The following is a 23,567-nucleotide window of genomic DNA, read 5'->3' on the forward strand; positions in this document are numbered from 1 at the left end:
GTTAAAAATAGCTAAAACTGAGGCAAAGATTTTCTTGACAAGGCAACCCAAAGCAACAAAGGCTAACTAAATGACTTAACATTTTTTCTCTGTTCCCAAGAAGGAAGCCCAGGTAAATAAGAAAACCATAAACTAAGTCAAACCATGATCTCAAATTGGAAAAGTGATGCCAAATCAGCACCATGTAAGTGACATGCCAGGTGCTCTGACTCTGAAGACATGGAAGTTTCATAACTTTCATGACTGTTGAACCTCTCTGAAGTTCTATTTCATCATATATAAAGGGGAAACAAATTAGGTTACTGTATGGACCAAACGAAACAAAATACTATTTATGAAAGTGTTCAATAAACTATAAAAGGCACTACAGCAATATTAGCTATCATTCCTTTCATTTACCTCATCTAAATTAATATGCTGCTCCCAACAAAGGGAGGCAGTCATCTTGAAAAGGAGAGAAAATCAGGGTGGAGCAGGCGATTCTGATTCTGTAAAGTCATATGACTTAGATGAGCAGCAGAGAGAAAGAGAGGGAGACAGAGGGAGAGAGAGGTGGAAAGCAAGAAAAAGAAAGGGGAAGAGGGAGAGGCTGAGAGATTGAACAAATGCAACCTTCCTAAGCTTCTTTTGAAATGTTAGTCAAAAGAACAGTGGAAGAGAAGTCAGCCCAAAGGTTTCTACTGCCCATCACAAGAGCAGCAGGAATGGTACAGATTCTGTCTAGCCGGCTCAATAAAGTTAATCAAAGGGGACAAATTCAGTCTTTAACATCCATTATTGATCAAACAGGCTAATACCCACCTGTCAGTCTAACAAGTGTTAATTAAATGCATCTATGTGCCCGGTGCTGCGCTTGAAAGAGAGTTGTGTGGGGTCCCACTGGTGGCCGGAGGGGCAGAGAAAGGACTGGGAGGCTCTGGAGCAGCAACCCCTTCCTTTCCCGCTCGAGGCCTGCAGCCCTCCTGTTACCTCCAATAACATTTGAAGGTAATCCATGTGGCCCCTGCAGTCTTGGCAAAAGCTACTTCTTAGCATCTACAAAGGATGCTCTTCTTTTCTCTAAATACATGATAAAGACACATAAGAACAGATTTTAAGGTACAGTTAAAAGTTTAATATAAGGGTTTGCAAATTTTTAATTTTCTTCTAATTCCTGAAAAATGTATTGGAAAGAGGGGACAAACTTAATTACAAAGTTTTCCTAATACTCAAAGAGAGATAAACAAAGTGGACAATAACTCATGATGCCCACAAAGACAGTTTTCACTTATCTCTCCATCCTGCCCTAAAAAAAGCTTCTGAGTGCCAGGTCAGCCCAGTAATGGCTGGAAAAAAAAATAAAAGAATGTTTTATGCTCAAGTCAAAAAAGCATTATGCGGATTCCCCTCGTGGCTCAGTGGTTAATGAATCTGACTAGGAACCATGAGGTTGTGGGTTTGATACCTGGCCTCACTCAGTGGGTTAAGGATCCGGTGTTGCTGTGTAGGTCGCAGATGCAGCTCAGATCCTGTGTTGCTGTGGCTCTGGTGTAGGCCGGCAGCTGCAGCTCTGATTAGACCCCTAGCCTGGGAACCTCCATATGCTGAGGATGTGGCCCTAGGAAAGATCAAAAAAAAAAAAAAAAGCATTATGCTAAGTGTATGATATCACTTATACATGAAATCTAAAACATACAACAAACTAGTGAATATAACAAAAAAGAAGCAGACTCACAGATAAAGAGAACAAACCAGTGGTTACCGGTGGAGAGAGGGAAGAGGGGAGGGTCAAGAGAGGGGTAGGGAAGGAAGAGATACAAACTCTTACAAAATAAGCTACAAGGACATATTGTGCAGCAAGGAAATGTAGCCAATATTTTATAATAACTATAAATGGAGTATATAACCTTTTAACTGTGAGTCACTATGTTGTACACCTGTAACTTACATAATATTGTACAGAAATTACATTTCCTTCTTACTGAAAATGTAGAAAGAGGAACATCTTAAATTCTGATACTTCTCTGCATAATTTCACTGACCCACTTCACCCATGTGATTCAAGAAGACAGGGAGGATGCATGGTATCTCATGATGAAAACAAGCCAGTTACAGATAAGATGGTCAAGAAACCTTTCCTTTCATCTGGAAAGGAAACAAGTATTGTTCTGCATATTAGAAACATGTCGGAGCCCTCAGTGGCTACCAATGTACTGGGGAAGGGCAGCACCAAACAGCTGGGGTTGCCCCAGGCTGATCGGCTTCCTGCCAAGAGACCTCAAGAGGCCCTTCTAGTTAATCTTGAGTTTTATACAACATGTTTGTTCCAAGTGGCCAGAGAATGTAGATCGAGAGAGTAGCCTTTTAGATAGAAATGTTAGAACTTATCTCATTTAAGTGCCTTCTATTGCTTGCAGTTAAGTCTTATAAAATTATACTTTCATTACATTTTGTCAGTATCTATGGATTTCATTATGACTACAGTATCTAATTACTGTTTTCTACATGAAGGAATTGAAAATCCTGCCTCTCATGCTTTACAAGATGTTGGAATTTCAAATACTCTTTGCTGTTGTGTGTCTGCTGACACATTTCATTTATATTTTTATACTGTATCCATGGTGCTTGACTGTAATACCAATGTTAAAATATGGGATTAGTGTCACTGCTTAATTTTCTTAACAAGCTATCAGACAATAATGCCTGCCTTAATTATTTTTTTAAAAAGGAGTATAAACTACTTGAAAAGCTTAAAATTTCCTGGGAATTGAGAGTTACTAATTCTGTGAAAAACTGAGCAAGTGTTTCATATGGAAACACACCTTACCTATGCTAAAAAAAAAAAAAATGTAACCAGATAAGCGGTCCTTTGAGTGAAAGACTTGATTTTCCTCAGTACATGTGGTCCTTGAAGTTGTCAAGTCTCAACTGTCCCAGGTAAACATTCCTTCCTGCAGCTGGTCCCTCATGAAGTAGCTCTGACTGAGGACCGGTCCCTGGGTTCCAAGATGCACTCCATGGTGGGAGAAAAGGGTCCAAGCAGAAAATACAACACTGACAAGTTTCTCCTGCAAATTTTGATGAGTCTGCTTTACTGATAAAAATAAAACACCTGTACCAAGATACAGACTTTTTTTCATAACATTTTCTTTTTAAAATCAGGATTAATTTGCAGTTTTACAAGAATGAGTAAAAAGCTCAGGCAAAATATTCCTTTCCATGAAGCTACATTATAGCAGCTTTTGAATGAGAAATTTTTTTTGAACAAGGCTGTCAAATAAGAGATCTCCTGAAAATCAAGGCTCCACAGAGGATGACTGCTAATATTCACGTCAAAAACACTGAAGACCTCACTGCCAAATGGCTTCAAAATTATTTCAGGGGCTCTTCAGGCCATTAGGAGCAAGCACTGTCTATTTGCAAAATAAATAAGACGCCCCACACAATGCCAGTCCTAACATTTTTCAAATGCATTTGGATGTTTCTGGGAAACATATTTGAAATAGTATGTTTTTTCCCAACCAAACTAAAGGATAAAGGATAAAAAAAATCAGAGTCTGGAGAATCACTGTACTTAAAGGCAGAAATATTGTTCTGAGCCATTGGGAAATGACTCTGCTTTCTGCCCCCAGAGGAGGATGTGGCCTTTCTAATCATGAATCTGATTCAAGAGCCAGTTGCTTGCAAAATTTTCCTTAAATGGAAAGGCCCAGAGTGTTAAGAGTAAATTTTTCCATGATGGAAATATAAGTCCCTTATATAGAGCAACTATATGGTAGCAAAATACAGTTTTGATTCATATCCAGCAGCAGCCAACCCCAAGCAGACACTGCCACAAGTGGGTAGCCCCAGCATAGACCAGGGTGCAGGAGAGGTCCCACACCAAGGCAATAGGGCTTTCTCTGCATGCACAGTCTCCCATTCTCATTAGTTTCTGTATCCTTGGCTGATTAAAACTGGAATCTGCAATGGAAGCATCTGTTATCGCCTCTCACAAATTCCATAAAAACTTGAAACACTTTAATTATCATCAGAAAAAGGTCTGGAATCTCTGCAGCTGGTGCCTGAGCTGGGATAGGCACAAAGACCCTTAACAAGTAACCAGACTTTGAAAAAGAACCGGAAAATGGGGAGGGACAGAGGGTAAGCTAAAAGATGACTCAGTGGATGCAGAAGGGTCTTTGCCTGGGGTTCGGGTCACTGTGGGAACCTGTGGGCAGAGTGCCAGCATCAGTGGAACTTGTCCTCTATGCCCCAGAGCCAGGCCCAGCAGAAAGTGGGATGGCCCTTAGGCACATGCCCTGGCTCTCCCAAACTCAATGACACTAGCTAAGAAGCAAAAACAAGGGGACCCAGGGCCCAAGGATGTGCTGCAGATCTGCTGAAGCCCTGTTCTACTGACCAAAAGCTTGGGGGGTGGGGAGAGAAACGTTCCATGATCTCTGACCTTGCCCTTACTGTGGAAACATCTACAGAAGGAGGTATAGGAAATTAAAATGAGGGATATTAATAAAGAAGTCTGGGGAGTTCCCTTCTTGACTCAGCGGTTAACAAACCTGACTAGCATCCATGAGGACATGAGTTCGATCCCTAGCCTTGCTCAGTGGATTAAGGATCTGGTGTTGCTATGAGCTATGGTGTGGGTTGGTTGCAGACACAGCTTGGATCCTGCATTGCTGTGGCTGTGGCGTAGGCCAGCAGCTACAGCTCTGATTCAATCCCTAGCCTGGGAACCTCCATATGTCACAGGAGTAGCCCTAAAAAGCAAAAAGTTTGTAAATATTTTTCCTCCCAGGGAAACCTGCCCTCAACTTTCTATCACTCATGTTGCAACAGAAGAAAGGCTGGGGGAAAAATGTAATTGTAATGTATACATGTAAGGATAACCTGACCCCCTTGCTGTACAGTGGGAAAATAAAAATAAAATAAAATAAAATAAAATAAAATAAAATAAAATAAAATAAAAAATGGAGCGTGTCACTCTATATATTTAGAATTAAAAAAAAAAGAGCTCAACAAAACACTTCTACTCATGAAAGGGTGAGGGATTTCTTTTTTCAAATGTAAGTCTGATTTACAAAGAATGACAGGTTCAACCCTGAATCATCGTATAATTTCTTTATTTGTTTATTTTTTTTAATCCATGCTAAGAATTTTTTACTCCAGACTTTTGTTTTGGTCAGAATTCTCTCTGCTTTTCAGTAACAGTGCAAATTCAGAAGGGCATTTCAAAAATAACTTATGTAGAAGAAACTAACTATATACGAATATCAGATTATTATGCACAAGTCTAAGAAGAGTTTGTTATTTGGTCATAACAAACTTTACTGAACAGAATAGGAGTCAGTAATACCCAAACTGCTATGGGGAAAAACAACAAACACCAAACACTGCAGTGGAACACAAAGATACTCAGATTTGGGAGAGAGAAGGATGGTTTGTGGAAATGGCACCATGCAGACTACTGTTAGATGAGTGTTAGCTAAATTCTAATTCTCTTTCCTAAAAGCATGGAAGAGAAAAAGAAGAGGGCAGAGTCAAGCCATAGAATGGTGTTCCAGACTAAAGGGGGAAAAATAAACAAAACAAAACATCTAGTGGATCAACCTATGGGTTGAATCAAGAGACAACCAGATGCTGTTACATTTGGAATGGATGGGCAATGGGGTCCTACTGTACAGCACAAGGAACTGTGTATGATAAAGTCATTCTGCTGTACAACAGAAATTGAAGAAACACTGTAAATCAATGATACTTAAATAAAAGAGAGAGAGAGACAACCAGATAATTAAGAAGTAATATTTGTAACGGATAAACAATGAGATCCCCTATAGCACTGGGAACTGTACCTAGTTACTTGTGATGGAGCAGGATAGAGGATAATGTAAGAAAAAGAATGTATATATGTGTGTATGTATATATGTATGTGACTGGATCACTTTGCTGTACAGTAGAAAACTGACAGAACACTACAAACCAACTATAATAGAAAAAATAAAAATCATTATTAAAAAAAAAACCTGGGAGTTCCCGTCGTGGCACAGTGGTTAACGAATCCGACTAGGAACCATGAGGTTGCGGGTTCGGTCCCTGCCCTTGCTCAGTGGGTTAACGATCCGGTGTTGGTGTGAGCTGTGGTGTAGGTTGCAGATGCGGCTCGGATCCTGCGTTGCTGTGGCTCTGGCATAGACCGGTGGCTACAGCTCCGATTCGACCCCTAGCCTGGGAACCTCCATATGCCGCGGGAGCGGCCCAAAGAAATAGCAAAAAGACAAAAAAAAAAAAAAAAAAAAGAAAAAAAAAAAAACCCTGGAGTTCCCCTTGTGGTGCAGCAGGAATCCAACTAGGAACCATGAGGTTTCAGGTTTGATAACTGGCCTTGCTCAGTGGGTTAAGGATCCGAGCTGTGGTGTAAGTCACAGATGCCACTCAGACCCCGAACTGCTGTGGCTCTGGCATAGGCCAGCAGCTGTAGCTCCAATGTGACCCTAGCCTGGGAACCTCCATATGCCGTTAGTGTGGCCCTAAAAAAGCGGGGGAAAAAAAGAAAAGGAACTAATGACAATGAGAGAGTTTAGTTTGCTTTCAGTGTGGCCTTTCTATATCAGTGGCTTCCCTTGGCTCCAAAAGGGTTTACACATTGAATAAACAAACTCACACTTTGTTTAGAACCTGCACAAATGTTACCTCCTCTGTAAATTCTACCTGCCTGCCTCCAGTAGAATTAGTGACATCCTTTTATGGGCTCTCAAAACACTTTATTCATATCTTTATTTAGCCTTCATATCTTTTTTTTTTTTTTTTTTTTTTTTTTTTTTTGTCTTTTTTTGCCATTTCTTGGGCCGCTCCTGCAGCCTGGGAGGTTCCCAGGCTAGGGGTCGAATTGGAACTGTAGCCACCGGCCTACACCAGAGCCACAGCAACGCGGGATCCGAGCCGAGTCTGCAACCTACACCACAGCTCACACCAACACCGGATCCTTAACCCACTGAGCAAGGGCAGGGACCGAACCCGCAACCTCATGGTTCCTAGTCGGATTCGTTAACCACTGCGCCACGACGGGAACTCCATAGCCTTCATATCTTTATTATGGCACAGAGCACAGCAGCTAAGAGCCTCAGTTATGAGTCAGACTGAGTCAGACTGTCTGCTTTTGAATCCACATGTCAAAATATGACAGGAACATAAAGAAGAAAATTAGTCAACTGGTACCTGTTGGATCTAAAAAAGGCTAGAACCTATGATGATGCTCAAAAGGGTCAGTGGGAATTTACAGTGGGAGGGAGGGTTTGGGGATCTCTCCCTATTGATGCATAATTAACCTGAAACAATGCAGACCTTTTTTACACCTAATGAATTATATAAAAGTGTTACTAACTTCTTAATGGGTTTTTTTGGTTATTTGGTGTTTTCTCAGTTATTGATACTGAAACAATAATATGCATACAATAGTCTCCTATGATAAAACTACTATTTTAGGGTTTAGAATTTAGCAGCCTAGAACATTCATTGTTCCACATACCAGTATGGTGAAAGTTGTTTCTGCATATCAAGGAAAGGTTTTATTGTTAGTAATGACAGGTATCCTCACCCCCATTACCACCCAAAGGTTAGTTATGTAGGCACAGATTAACTGAAGAGCTGCCTTGCTCCAAGCCTTTCACTAGATCTTGGGCCATGCAGGTGTCCCCTCCTGACCTGAGCCATGCACAGGGTTGGCAGAAGAAGGAGCTGTATTGGAACTGGCCTGAAGACACAGGCCGGGAAATAAGTCAGTAAGTGCTAAGTAAGGACTCAATATGAATGCTGGAATCAATATGAAGGCCAGCTAGAGGGACAGAATAACAAGACACAAGAGAACCTTCTAGAGTGGAAGGGGCCAACACAGAAGTCAATATAACCACTCTTTCTACTGTCCACAGCAACAACACTGCCTTGAAATAAGGTGCCCATGTAAAACATCTAACACACACTTGATATAAAAGATGCTCAATGAATATAGCTCTCTTTGGTCCACTAAGCTCATTCCCTAGCATTAGAGTTATTTTATTTATTTATTTATTTATTTATGTCTTTTCTAGAGCTGCACCCACGGCATATGGAGGTTCCCTTGCTAGGGGTCGAATCGGAGCTATTGCTGCCAGCCTACGCCAGAGCAACAGCAACATGGGATCCAAGCCACATCTGTGACCTACACCACAGCTCATGGCTATGCCAGATCCTTAACCCACTAAGCGAGGCCAGGGATTGAACCCACAACCTCATGGTACCTAGTCAGATTCATTAACCACTAAGCCCCGAAGGGAACCCCCCGTATTAGAGTTATTTTAACAAATTTATATAGAGCAGCTTCTATAGGTGATCAGATACCAATTAAAAAGATAAAACACTGGTTAAATATAGTTAATATAAAGATTTAGATAAATATGATCTATTTAAAATAATAGGAAAAATCTGAAGAATAAAACACACAAAATAGCAGGGAAAAACTGACCACTGAGATGTTTTCTCTATTCAAGTCCTTCTTTTTTTGAATAGGTTTCTGCCTCCATGTTAATAGCCACAACTTAGAAAATTATAAAGGAAACAAATTTCTCAACAAATGTCTTTGATAGAATAGGGTATTAAGATAAAAAATGATGCACCTTGTATAAGATTCTGCACTAGAGAGGCCTTTTTCATCACAAAGTATTAATGCATAAAGTACAAGTGATTCTGGAGCTCCAACACTGCATACATGGAACAAACACTACAATCTAATAGGAAGCTTTACTGAAGCAATTTGTTTGAAAAAAAAAAAAAAAAGGAATCTGTGCATGCCACCTTTCTCTGTTGCCCTCCATTATTCAGGCATTTCTTCCATAGGACACCTGTCTAGTCTACTCAGGTGTGAGGAGATAGCCCCAGTGGTGGCTATACTTTGCAGGAAGTATATAATTTATGAGTAGCTCATTGTTTGCTTTGGAGAAATGTTTTCAAGGCTCCCAGGTCCCAAACCACCTTACTATTTATTGTGTTCTTTGTCTTTTCCTTACAGACATTTGTGCAACATGCATGTAAGTGGGTTACAAATACATCCAAAGGAACCTTCAGAAAAACAGCCAGGAAAGAGATCACAGTGGATCATGGCAAAGGATGGCCAAGTACCACGACACTACACAGCTAAACACATGTTCCCACACATGAACATATGAATGAAACATCCTATCTGAAAGACAGCAGGTGTCAGTCAAAAAGTATGTTTAACAAAAACACTTAAAAATGCATAATAAAATTTAGACTAATTTAGTAGGGAAGAGCTGTACCTTCTATAACATGCACCTTTCTACCTTAAGAATTTGAAAGCTCCCTCTTTTTCCAAATACTGTCTTTCTAATTACAAAGTGCAGTTACTGTCCAATGGAAGACTACATTATAATAAATTAGATGAATTTTTTATGCTTTTGTCCAGAATGAGTTTAAGCCCAAAGCTCAATAATAGTGGATAAGATAATATATTTAAAATAACTTATGACAGTAAAGGAAGAGTTGATTTTACTTAAAATGGTTCTTTTGGATGCAAAAAAGCAAATAATGGAAGAAGCAAAAAATAATAAGAGAAAAGAAAGCCCTAAAGTGAGTGAAAATGGAGATCCTATTGAAGTAGCTGAAGCTTTATACTTCGTTGCACCTAAATTGTACAGGCATCCTCTACTCTGTAAGATGCCTGGGTTAGGTTGCCATGTTAGCCTGAACTTTATTTCAGAGTTTTCACTGCTATGATTTAGCAATTGCCCATTACTCCCAAACAATCGAGGCATGGTTGAGAACACAGACAAATTCCATTTCCAACTCTAGGGAGTATATCCCCAGCATTCACAGCTTACACAAAGAAAGAAACTTGAGTGAATTTCAATTTTTTTAAGATTAAAAAAGAAAGGACATTTAATACAACAAGGGTAATCGCAAAGCTCTTAACCAAAGTTGTCAAAGTCTATGGATTCCCTCGAGTTGGTTGTCAAATATTTGAGGGAGGGAGGAATCCATACCCGGACTCTCATTAAAGAATAATGGATAAGTAACAGCTATCAGGAATGCATTTCCAAAATCCAGTGTTCACCGTGCTTCCCCCTAGAGAATTTTGCAAAGGGCAAGTTACAAACACTAAAATAATCTTCCTAGTAAGCAAAAACTGTCCCATGTTAATGTAAATCGTATGATGTTTCCCCCACCCTTTACCAAGTATACCAAGCTTAAAGTGATCAGTAGGGGAGAGAAGTTTCTGAATCACCTCCAAGTCAAATATTATCTTTTTCATCATCATTTGTGAAGCACATTAATAACGTAAACCTGACTGAGCCACACATCATAGTTTAAAGCAATGAGGTCCTGATTAGACACCTGGATTTCTTTAACAGCAACTTCAATACAATCATCAGTAACCACATAGCTCTGGAATATTAAGAAGGGAATGTACGATGCCAAGCAAAGCTTTAGATGAACACTGCTAGCATCACTCGAGGTGTGGGGTTTGAAATCAACAAACAGTAGAGTATGGGCTGAAAAGGCATTTACGTTCCAGCACCTGTCACTCAGTAACTGAACCTATTTGGGACAAAAAATGGAAGCTCTCTGAACTTAGGTTTCTCACCCTTGAAGCAGGGTTATTACTCAAGAGGCGCAGTTCATGCGGGATGGGGAAGCAGCAACAGAAGCAGCAGTAAAAAGAGAAAGCAGCGATATGACTTCCATTTTTTGAGGGCAACCAGTGTGTGGTGGATTGAAAACCATTGGGTAAGGTAGGCATGCCACTGTTTGTAGACAGAGAAGGGTAGGGCTCAGGGGGAAGAACTTGCACAAGGCTGTACAGGCATAATGGCAGAATCTAAGAGTGAACCCCAACAACTCTGACGACAGAGGCCAAGACCTGGTTTACAACTCAAAATCTATTCACATGTGTCATCTAATGAGGTAATGCTAGTGACTGCATTGTAGATGGCAAAGCACCACATAACACAATGTGTTATTAGGGTAAATTTTTTAAGTTGCCAAAATGTTTTTTCTGCTGAATGCATATACATATATACATATATATGCATAGCAAGAGCCCATCAACACAAGAAACCAAGGAAAAAAACATGAATGAATATATAACTTGGGAACTAAGACAATGCAATAATATGGAAAATAACTAAAAAAGATGTGACAGTTGGTGATGTCATTTTGTACATTTGCCCATTCACCTGCATCCACAGTCCAAACCCACAAACATTAAGCATCTCTCAAGACACTAATGGAAGCCGCTGGAATCATTAAAAAGCTGGGAGATTTGCTGAGTATGGGTCATGGCTCTCCAAGCCCATACCAGTGACTTGGCAGGCTGCTCACAGGAGGTTATTAGAAACACAGGACAAGCAAGTAGGCTCTAAATAGTCTGTGGCCAAGCTTCCCTAGACTAACAAAGGGCAGTACATCAGCAAAGCTGAAGGTCAATAAGATGCTTTAGCCTCCTCAGTGGCAGCCAAAAACAATGCTGGTGAACAAAAAAGCTAACAAAGGCATAGCAACAATCTCTCCATCCTCTTAATTATTCTAGGCCTTTGTTTGAAACAGAGGAAAGATTCCATTCACCAAGGACATGTGAATTACAGTTAAATTCACGTTACTTAGTTGCAAACACTCTTTAAGGAGAAATAGGTTCAGTACTGAGGTGGAAAAGGTAGAAAACAGGACATCTGCACTTCTCTTCTGCATTTCGGCTTTTCTGAGCTGGTATCCATGCCTCCCAGGGCTCCACATTGCCCCTGGCTTATTGCATCTCAGGCAGCAAGGACCCAAACGTTCATGACCACCTTCCTCCTCCCTTCACTGTGTTGCTGCTCTTTATTTCTTCTAAAAGAGATAAAATAAACCCCCAAGGCCAGAGTGAATTAAACACTACAGGATCTCAGGTGACACTTTCACACCACTCTCTTCTCAGATACTCTTCACCCTCACCTGGAAATGTGCAGTGCACAATCCATACTCAGCAGCCCTGTATATGAGCCAAAACCAGAACAGGCATAGTTTCATTCATTTATATGTTCATTCACTCATTCAGCTCAATAAATATTTATTGCATCTACCATGTGCCATACTCTGTGGGTCTTGGGCAAGTCCTAGTAAATAGTACTGTGCAATCCCTGCCTTCAAGAAATTCACAGTCTAGACATGACATCAATGAATGGGAGGCGTATAGGAGGGGACTCATATGCAGTCTTGGCCGCAGCAAAGGGAGGGTAGAACTTACCACATGTGGGTTGACCTTATGCCGAAAGCACGTGATGTTCACCACATATGGCCAATCATCGGGCTCCATCAGCACCCCAGCAGCATGAGCACATGTGACATGGAAGGAAGCCGGGCATCGGCCATAGGAACACTGGATGCAGGCTCCAGAGACCTTCTTAACCCGGTGTCTGCAGAACATACATTTCTGGAGGGTTGAAATAAAAAAGAACATCAACTCAAACTCTGTAACTCAGCCAGTTTCCACACTTCACAGCAGAATAGCTATCAGAGAGGAAGAAAACTAATGATGGCAACGAGGCCTGACCTCCTAGGGCCCTAATGGTGAGAGTGACCATGGCAATATAAGCTGCATACCTTCAAGGAAACACACTCCTATGGCCGCTTAATACTAGACATGTGTTGAAATACCCCTTGTGGTTAGGAAAGCCAAGACCTTCCGCACAGGCTTCTCCAAGCACAGAGCAAAAGAAAAGGCCCCACGGGTGCTCCTGTAAATCACCCATCAATGCTGAAGCTACTTCTCTTTTACCTCTTTCAAGGCAGACCTTTCTGTACATCGAGAGATAAACTACGGGTCTGGCAGACAGATCCATACGCTCCTAAATTAAATGAAGTCTTCAAAAATACCCAAATAACACACAGATGGGTTAAGGTTTCCATTTACAAGGAAATATAAAGTGTTAAGTGGTTCGATGTGGAAACTAGGGGCTCAAGTGTTTAATAATCCAAATCTGAACCCCTCCTGACTGAAACAAAAATATGCCTCCCAAAGCGAGAAAATTAAAAATCACCCCAAAGGCCATAATTTTGTTGAATATCTATAGCTGACTATGCCCGGGGAAGAGAAATGGAAATAAAAACAGCAATAATAATTACCACAATCTGAAAATTAAATTGCATACAATTAGTTATAAACATCATCAGTGCATTTGTTATAAGAGATTATAAAAATGAAACAGCTTCACTAAGTGCAAGATTTGTGAACTAATACTGGAGGCTTAGGACAAAATAGTTGTAGAACAACACAGGGTCAGGTTCAGAAGGCAGAAGAAACAGAATAATCAAAAATCTTGACTTTTCACTCCTAAGGATAAAAGTCTGCAATCTAATCAGATGCTGGTGCAAGTGATCTTCTTTTAGAGGTATATATCCCTTTCTGGGATGAAACTGTAATATTTTATCACAACCCTGCAAAAATTAATTGTGCACTAAACTTCTAACTCTTCTTTGCCCTCACATCTGATGGGCAACTTGAGTCTCATAGATTCTGTACCTCAATCTTGTTCTGATCTCTCCCTGCCCATCTAAACCCACTGCCACCATCTCTGTCCATGGCGCCTTGCCCCGCAAAGCAATGACCTCCTAAGCGGTCTCACCATCTTTTACTTCATGCCATTCTGATTTGCCTTCCCCAGTCCTGCCAGAGTGATCTCTTTACAACATAACTCCCTGTTACCTCCCTGCTTATGTCCTCCAATGACTTCTTATCTCTACGACATTCCAGAAAAAAAAGGTCTTTCATGGTCTGAGCAATCTTATTTCTCAGATAAGGGCCCTACACTCCAGTTTTGTTTTGTTTTGTTTTTTCATGCTTTTTAGGGTTGCACTCCCAGACCAGGGGTCTAATTGGAGCTGCAGCTGCCGTCCTACACCACAGTGATTGCAACACAGGATCTGAGCCATGTCTGCGCCCTACACCACAGCCCACGGCAAGGCCAGATCCTTAACCCAGTGAGAAAGGCCAGGGATCAAACCCGCAACCTCATGGTTCCTAGTTGGATTTGTTTCCACTGCGCCACAATGGGAACTCCCCACTCCAGACATTTATATGATCCACTATACATCTGGATTCAATGTACAATTGCTTTGCCCGCACTGTGCAGCAGCTTGATGTGGGATTTCAGTTCCCGGACCAGGGACAGAATCCAGGCTGTACTGGTGGAATCCTACTACCAGATCACCAGGGAACCCTCCAATTAAGCCTTTTTAACTGAGGATTAATTATGTGCTAAATAAGAAGAAAGAGGGAGCCACAGAACTAAAACGAGACCCATTATAATATAAGTAAAAGCATTATTTAACATCTTGATATCTCTTTGGCAAGTCTTGGTATCAGTTTCAATACATTCCTAGTAATTCTTGGTATTCTTATATCTTTTTGTCAATTTTAATTATTTGAAAAATGACAGATAAAATAGCAAGAATTCATATGAGGAGCCCCAGGCATAATCAGATAGTCTTTTAAGAGTCTAATCACATTACAAGGAGGTCAGTGTTTAAGTAAATTCAGATATTGACAGATGTATGGAAGGAGAAATTGTTTTCTATTTACCTGATTAAATAGGATTAAGAGTAAGAAAGAATATTATTACTTAAAGAAATTAGTAACTCCCAGCCTCTTCCACCATTAACCTCCTTAATAAACAGAAGCTCTCCTGGAAGAGGGAAGGAGACAGAAAGATTATAGTTAAATCCAGTGAGAATTCAATCCTTGTAATCTAGTAAGGGAAATGCCTCCTTTTCCAGGAAGACCAGTACCCTCAGAAAATCAACCTAACTGTAGGCTATTGCAATGCAATGCTTTAGAAGATTTTTATTCACAGGAGTTCCCGTCATGGCTCAGTGGTTAACGAATCCGACTAGGAACCATGAAGTTGCAGGTTTGATCCCTGGCCTTGCTCAGTGGGTTAAGGATCTGGCGTTGCCGTGAGCTGTGGCGTGGGCTGGCGGCGGCTACAGCTCCAATTAGACCCCTAGCCTGGGAACTTCCACATGCCTCAGGAGCGGCCCTGGAAAAGGCAAAAAGACAAAAAAAAAAAGACAAAAAAAAAAAAAAAAAGATGTTTATTCACATACTGACTCACAGACTTTCAAAAACTTTTGGTTTCTAAATGAGACAGGTTGGGGGGTGGGGGTGGGGTACACTGAGGGTTTGGGATGGACATGCTGTAAAATTTGGTTGTGATGATTGCTATACACCTATAAATGTAATAAAATTCATTATAGAAATTGAAAAAAATAAATAATAAAAATTGTAAAAAAAAAAGATGTTATTCACAGAATTAAGTTTGACTTCAACATCAAAAAGGTTCTTGCAAACATAGAGGACGCCACAAAAACTAATAGGGGAGCCATTCTGTATGCTGTAGTACAATATATTATTACTTGCTACTAAACCAGTTGTTCTCTACCCTGGTTTAAGCACCTGTGTCAATTTGACACCTACATACACTGCTGGGCTATACAGAAATTAATTCAGTAAACTGGAGTTCCCGTCGTGGCTCAGTGGTTAATAAATCCGACTAGGAACCATGAGGTTGTGGGTTCGATCCCTGCCCTTGCTCAGTGGGTTAAGGATGCATCGTTGCCATGAGCTGTGGTGTAGGTTGCAGACGCAGCTCGGATCCTGCATTGCTGTGGCTCTGGTGTAGGCTGGTGGCTACAGCTCTGATAGCACCACTAGGCTGGGAACCTCCATATGCCACGGGAGTGGCCCAAGAAATGGCAAAAAGACAAAAAAAAAAAAAAAATTTTAATTCAGTAGGGCAAAGACCAGGACAAATAAGACACTTCCAGAATGTTACAATAGGATTAGTGCTAAGAAAGAAGTAGAAACAAAATGCTATATGGAATGAGAACAACCAGGGCAATGAGTTATGCTTGGAGGCAACTGAAGGAAAAAGGCTTTAAAGAAATTCATTGACTGACTGGATCAAGATAGTGGACTCGGCCCCTGCTATAAAACCAACAGCCTCAAACACTAAACAATGAGAGAGGAAATAGAATAAACCATGATAACACTGACTAATTAAAAAAAAAAAAAAAAGGAGAACTTAATTCCAGGGAGGAAAGCACAGCAAAAACTATCAATTAGTAAGTATCTCTGAAGAGGCAGTTCTTGCAGGGACAATGCCAAAAGGGGAAGCAAATAATTAAAAGACAAGTAACCCAGTACCAGGCCAGCCCCACAGCCCACCCTGCCCCCAGTCATCATCAGCAGGTGAGGTGATCTGATCTGATTTGAATCTGTGTCGTGTAACTTGCCCCATCATCCGCCAACAGGACAAATGGATTCTCATTTGCACAAACGGAAAAAAGTTCACCCAAGATGTGTAACTAAAATACAATCAGATACTTTAAAAATCACAAATACTTGAGGGAAAATAATGCCATGAACAAGAGGTGCTATAGTTAATAAATAGAAAAATACCTAGCCTAAGTAATCAGGTAAGTGGAAACAGAAGATGAGTTTAAAAGAGATGAGGTACATATTATGATAGAGATTCCGAAATATATTCTGTTAATTAAAAAACAAAAATAGTAACAGCAACAGAGTTCTAAAATTAAAGATATTACTGTGTAAAAAAATCAGGATGTGCTGAATTTTGTAATGGCTCCCCCTGAAGATCAGCTTAGCAGCAACTGGAAGATGGAGGCCAGAGACTGTACAGAGCACTCTAGAAGAAAAGATCAAAAAGAAGGAAAATGGACCACAAGTGCTAAGCATTATGGAAAAAGAGATCCAGATGTTCTAGTGTCTTTGTTAAAGGCAATCTAGAGGAATAAAAAAGAGAGAGAGAGAAAATAATAAAAGTTTTCCAGACCTTAAAAAAGGCCCAAGTAGGATTAATTAAAAAAAAAAATCACCTAGGTGTATCCTAGATACATCTTAGCTCTCCAAATAAAAAGAGAAAATCCCAAAATCTTTCAGAGAAGAAAAGAGGAAAATCAGGTAACCATCAGATCTTTAATCAGTGAGTGTTAAAAGACAGTGAAACAATGTCTTCCAATTTATGAAGGAAAATTAAATTCGGTCCATATCCAGACTATCACTCAAATGTCAGGGCAAACATAAAGATACTCTTTTTCCTTTTCACATTCAAGGGTCAGAAGTGATAAAGTGAAAAGCAACAGAAATGCTAAATACGTGAATAAATCTAAATGAATACTGATGATAAATAATAATAGCAATGTCTTCTAGGTTAGAAACATAGAATTTGAATAGATGACAACAATAGCATATACGGAAGAAGTGGTTAAAATGAAGTTTTAAATATTCTAATGTTCTTGAATTGTCTGGGAAAAGGGTAAAAGTACCAACTACCTAATAGTGTGAAAAAGAAACATAAAAGGAAAAAATAATAAATTCAAGCAAAGACATGAAAGGAAAGAAACAGAAACATGGAACAGGTTGGAGCAAAGGAAAAAGCACATTGTAAATTGGCAGCACTAAACCCAAATGTCTAAGTATGTTAAGTGCAAACAGACTAAACTTTATCTTCTGGAAAAACTTTTTCTTAAAGTGCCAAATAAGTATTTTAGGCTTGTGTGCCATACAGTGGCAGTTGCAGCCACTCAACTCTGCATTGTACAGTTGGCCACTGAACAATGTTGGGGTTAGGGTGCTGACCCCACACCCTTATGCAGTCAGAAATCAGGTAACTTTTAACTCCTGAAACTTTAATAATTGCCTACTGGTGACCAGAAGCCTTACCAATAATATTAACAGTTGATTAACACATATTTTGCATGTTATATGTATTATATACCCTATTCTTACAATAAACTAGAAAAAAGAAAATGTTATTAAGAAAATCATAAAGAAGAGAAAATATATTTACAGTACTATATTTATCCATGCCATAAGTTTACGTTTGCTGTAAGTCATATGTTTATTAAGATGAATTATCTGTCAGTACTTATATCAATATTGTCTTATGTGATATGAAATACTGTAGATATTAAACATATTAGTAATACAAGCCATCACAAATGAAAAGCTAATGTGAAAAAGAAAGTCCTATTAATTTACAGGTCTAGTGATTCATGCATTAATAATGAAGCAGCAGTGATATGATTGCTTTATGTTTAACAGATGACACCCTGTATGGTCTATGTTTGTGTACATAACTTTTGATAAATTTTAACTTTTTAATAGCTTTGTGTATATTTAATGGTAGTAAATGGTACAATAGACTAATATCTACATATAGTTTATGCATTCATGACATATCTAATGTTTTATTAATTTTTTCCATATTTACGCATGACTCATCTACAATTTTATTTTTTCAAATTGCCAAAAATCTCCAAAACTTTTTCCAATATATTTATTGAAAAAAAATCCACATACGAATGGACCCATCCATTTCATACCCCTGTTTTTCAAGGGTCAACTGTGGTACAAAAGCAGCCACAGATAATTCACAAGTGATGGGTATGACTATGTTCCAACACAACTTTACTTACAACAAGGGCTCGCCCTATTGCCCTGACCCCTGCTATAAGTCATGGGCACATATTTGAAGTTAGAAAGCTGTGAAATGGTAGAATTAGTATTTAAGAGAGATCACTCTAGGAGCTCTTTAAAGATCACCCTATAAAGAATAGACTGGTGGGAAAAGAAACAGAAAGCCACAGAAATACTGAGGCAAAGGATGATCAGGACTTGGGCTTGGGAAATGGCCATTAGGAGGAAAGTAAATGTTGAGTGTTTTTCACTCATTACCCTTTGTTGACAGAGATGTTCCATTTTCCTTTAAATAGAGCTACTCATTCAAGTTCAGAGCTGGACAGTTTGCCTTCTTTGGGAAAGAGCTCTCTAGCAGCTGCTTAAGTCTTAAAATAGAGGAAAGCTGAGGTGACACCGATTTCTAGAGGGATGGGGATAGTAGAAGGGAAATGTTGGGCACATAAAGGCACAGAAGATTCAGCAGGACAGGGCCATTCTTCCTGAAGATCACTGTTTGAGGGGCCAGGGACCCACTGGGAGAATGATGGAGCCAATTTCTGGATGACAATTAATAAAGGAAGTTCAAAAAGTCAAATGAGGCAACCTAAAGAACCATCGCTTTGGGTGTTTTTAGAACAAAGCCAAGGAGGCAATGTGTCAGCACCGCAGGAAAATGCTGACACAGACAACACTGGAGAGGGACTCTAAGGTGTCATTCACCTTCATGGTTTTCTAGTCAGGATGCCTGGGACATGGCTACTCAATGTTTGCTGAATTAAACTGATTCCAAGCAGATATATTCTGGTCAAGACCTGCTCATCCGTTTCCTCAACAGTGAAAAAACAGCCCTCGTTACATAGCTATGCTACCAGGGATGTTAGAGGACATCTGAATCACTGACAGACCTGCTAAAAATACAGATTGCTGTGCCCCCCTGTCCCTTGACCCTTCAAGTTTCAGTATGTCTGGGCTATGGCTACTGAAACTGCATTTCTGACAAGTTGCCAGTGATACTGATCCTGGTGATCATACTTTGAGAACCACTGGGTTGGAGGGTTAAATGCTATCAGTCATTCTGAGAGCCTCCAGTGTAAGAGAATTCAAGAAGCGCAATGTTTTTCATCTATTCTTCTGTGTCAAGGGCTGAGAGAATCCTCAGGCGAGTATGATTTATCGAGCACTATACTTTTCTGGGGGGACTGGATTTCCATACTTATTCCAATGGCATAGGCCATTAAGGCTCCTAATGGATTGAGGACTTAATGAAGTATCTGGCAATGAAGCTTTGTGTATCATTAGATTCCTTGAGCACACAGCCTGGCAAAGGGCACCAAGAAATGATGAGCTGTGAAGGAGTTAGAGGTTCAAAGCATATCCCCTTCACTTCTTTTCTTTTTCTCTTTTAATATGACTTGTAGTATGATTTTACTGTTTTGCCAATTTTATGATTCTTTTATCTTCCATAAGCAGGCAGGTAATTCCAAAGTACAAATACTTTTTATTTTAGTTAGTATTTCCCTATCAGACAAGTAATAAGCTAGTAACAATGTAAATTATCTAATTCCTTTTGCTCCCCCTTCCAGGTACTCCATAGCACACTAACATTTCCAGCTCAAACAGGGAATAATGCTGGACTCAATGGATGTCACTATTGTTGCAGCCGAGTCAAGGACTGAGGCTGAAACTTTCATTTTGTGGACATCCTTAAATGCAGATATTAAAACAGAAACCTTTAAAAAAAACAAAAAACAAAACCCTCTACCTGTAAAACGTTATGTTCTGCTCATTCGTACTCATTAAGTCAATCACGTGATACTTAATTGATACTGTCCAGCAGCACCAGCACTGGGGGCATATTGTATGACAAAGTCTAAGGATCTATAGCAGGAGCTTATAGCTCAGAGGCGGAGACAGACAGATAAACAACTTAGGCAGAATGTGAGAGCTATCATGTGAGAGCAAGACTCAGAAAGAACAGAGAGACAGAGTTCCCGTCGTGGCTCAGTGGTTAACGAATCCGACTAGGAGCCATGAGGTTGCAGGTTCGATCCCTGGCCTTGCTCAGTGAGTTAAGGATCTGGCGTTGCCGTGAGATGTGGTGTAGGTTGCAGATGTGGCTCGGATCCTGTGTTGCTATGGCTGTGGCTGTGGCGTAGGCTGGCAGCTACAGCTCTGATTAGACCCCTAGCCTGGGAACCTCCATATACGGAGGGAGCAGCCCTAGAAAAGGCAAAAAAAAAAAAAAAAAAAAAAGAGAAAGAGCAGAGGGAGGAATAGATTGATACCCAGAGAAATCAGTTTACCCAGATGGCTAAAGGGTAGCTGTGGAGTCAGGGAGGAGGGGCAACACTGAAAACTGAGGCCCACGATAGACTCGCACTGCAGGGTATGAGCCGTTCCTGTGAGGGGCAGCAATGAATATGCAGTCTCCCATCTCTCCTGCCAAACAGAATTCCTCTGATCTCATCGGTCTAAGGGTGTCACAAGCAGCAGGCACAATGAAATGATACAGTAAGGCTCAATTCTGAATGATCATGCATCAGCTCCTAACCAACATGGTCAGTCCTCTGTCTCACCACACTCCAGTCAAGAAAAGTTATTTCTATTCTTCAAGCCAGAGACTTAAAATAAATGGCTCATGATGTCAAGTGTGTTGAATTAAATCCTTATTTATGATATGTATCAGAAGCCATTTATCTCACTGCTTTTTGTTTGGTGAGACTGACCCTGTGAAAGGTGAGGGGCTGAGACAGAGTCAAACAGCAGGCTAAAGAGGAAAGGGCAGAGGAATGAGCTCAGCCAGGCCAAGAGATGGAGCGAGAGAAATGGGCAGAGGTGGCTGGGATCAGACAGAAGGCTGTACTTATTCAACACCAGCAAGGAAGGCATTGTTGGCCCTGAGAAATATTAAATAAGAAACACAAAAGGACTCCAGAACTGGAAAGGCCATAGCAGTTGAGACACAGACTGACAAATTAACAAATGACTCTTGAAAGTACTATGTCATCAGCCCAATCATAGTTGTTTTGTTTTAATTTTGGATTAGCAGATACACCACAGAATATCACCAAATAGGAATCCTCTGGAAGCCAGAGGATTAACCCTGGTACCAGAACAATGACTACACACAGTAGGTACTTAATAAGTACCCATTGGCTAAATAAGGCTGTTTCCTTATTATATACAATTCATTGATTCATCCTTTAAGCTATTTCAATACTTTTTAAATACCTTCCATAAAAAAGGGATTTTGCAAAATGCAAGAGGAGATGCAAAAATGAAAACGGCACTACCTATATATTCAAAAAGCTTAATTTGGCATACAAAAATAGCTGTAACAAAAACTTTGCCATGATCATCACAATAAGCAAGGTGAAGGGCTACTGGATTTGGAAGGAGACAGGACTGGACCAGCAGAACAAAGGTGAGGCTTGCATGTGTGCCTCAGCTGGTCACCCACCTCCACCCCCGCACTTCCACTGAAAAAGAAGACAACAGAGGAGGAACTTCACGACAGTCACCCAAGGGACACTAAACACAGGACAAGGAAGTAGGTACAGTTCTGCCTGGATGGCTCAGGTCTAGTGGCAGGAGAGCTCAGGAAGGTGACCTATGCACTATCTGAACTGAGGGCCACATGTCACCAAGTATAGGCACTGCTGGGTCAGTTCTACAGTCTGGCTCCTGGGAACTCATAATAAAGTAAAAATGGGTGTCTCCAAAGTCAGAAGTTCCCTGTAATTAGTTTCTCAGTGTTCATAGGCCCTGTGCAATGCTTCTGCACCAGGCCAGATGCTGCCTTGGAGAGGGAGCCATGCTGCACACTGGCCGAACCTACAATGGTGGCAGGGACACAGGGCCACATGGCTCACAGAAGCCACCCAGCAGGTTGCAAAAAATTAGGGAAGCCAGCAAGAGCAAGTGGACTCCAAGCTCACCCTGAAGGACTAGCAGGTTTCAGCCAGTCCACATGCAGTGGGGTGGGAAGGGAGGACATTATAGATGCAGGTAACAAAGCTGAGAGGTGGGGAAAGTATGAGGCAAAACTGAGAAGTGTGAGCATAGAGAAGGGATGACAGGCTGGAAAGGCGACACTTCAGAGGATCCTGGATGATACTCCGACACAAACCTCATTTTTACTTGCCAAGGTAAAAGTCTGATGATGGCTTAATAGTGGCAGTTAATTTTTTAATGGAAAATAGAACTCTTATTTTATTACAGTTTTCTGAGTGGCTTCAGCAACCAAGTCTCCAGACCAGCCCACCCAGAAAATCTGAGTGGCCGTAGGCTAAGAAGGCCTGTTGCTCAGGCCTGTCTCTTTGCTTATCCACCTCTTACTCTTTGGGGGTTGCACAAATTCTATTCATAATGTTATCAGAGGCACCTGACTCGTGAGCAAACCAAATATCTGGGGAGCGCCTTGACCGAACACCACACTCTTCTGTCTTCCCAAGTGGACAATTATTTCTCAATGATTAGAAGCATGGATCAGGTAGTCAGACAGACCTGGTTTTGAATTCTAGCTCAGCACAGGTACAAGGGCTAGTCACAGAAACAGGAAAAATAACATGGCTGAACAAACAGAAGTGAAGGGGTGAGAAGTCAAGGGGGAAGCAAGATAGCCCCTAAAGTCTCTTATCCTTCTTCCTGACACCCCCTCAGCAGAAAATAGAGCTTCCCTCCGCACTGACTACCTGCGCTGTGCAGAAAAGTCAGACATGTAAGCGGTATTTGCAAATAAATTAAATATTAAAGGCAACACCACAATCTCCATGTTGAAAGAGGCACTTCACTGATAGTATATAGCAGCATTTGCTGAATCACAAAATAGGCAATGTTATCTATGCTGAGAAAAATCAATCACTTATCATTTCTACCACTCTAACAGCCTGTTTGGGTTCCATCCTTCATCTCAAGTTTATTTCAAATTTAAAGGGCGAAGGGGGCACACAATTATGGCATACAGAGAGCTTTAGAACAAATCTTATTCTGAGTACTTATTAAGTGTCACTAAACATCTTGCAGCAGATGGGCAGGGAAAGCAAGTCTCTGAAACCACAAAATAAACATTCTCTAAGTACTTTTC

The 23,567-nt window shown here is 40.5% G+C and overlaps 1 protein-coding gene across 2 annotated transcripts in view; it reads right to left on the reverse strand.

Annotated features, from left to right (window-relative positions):
• The window catches only part of KDM4C (lysine demethylase 4C), a 436,329-nt gene that overhangs the window by 55,027 nt on the left and 357,735 nt on the right, over positions 1 to 23,567 (reverse strand). For both annotated transcript variants that reach the window (XM_021063862.2, XM_021063858.2), the window contains one exon: positions 12,248 to 12,433. In XM_021063862.2, coding sequence (XP_020919521.1) covers positions 12,248 to 12,433 — 186 coding nt within the window. The remainder of the gene's footprint in view (positions 1 to 12,247; positions 12,434 to 23,567) is intronic.

Source organism: Sus scrofa, chromosome 1 (genome assembly GCF_054392235.1).
Source record: "Sus scrofa isolate SSC_HxYL_T2T_F1_AM1 chromosome 1, Sscrofa_HxYL_maternal_Yorkshire_Landrace_v2.0, whole genome shotgun sequence".
Lineage (NCBI taxonomy): Eukaryota > Metazoa > Chordata > Mammalia > Artiodactyla > Suidae > Sus > Sus scrofa.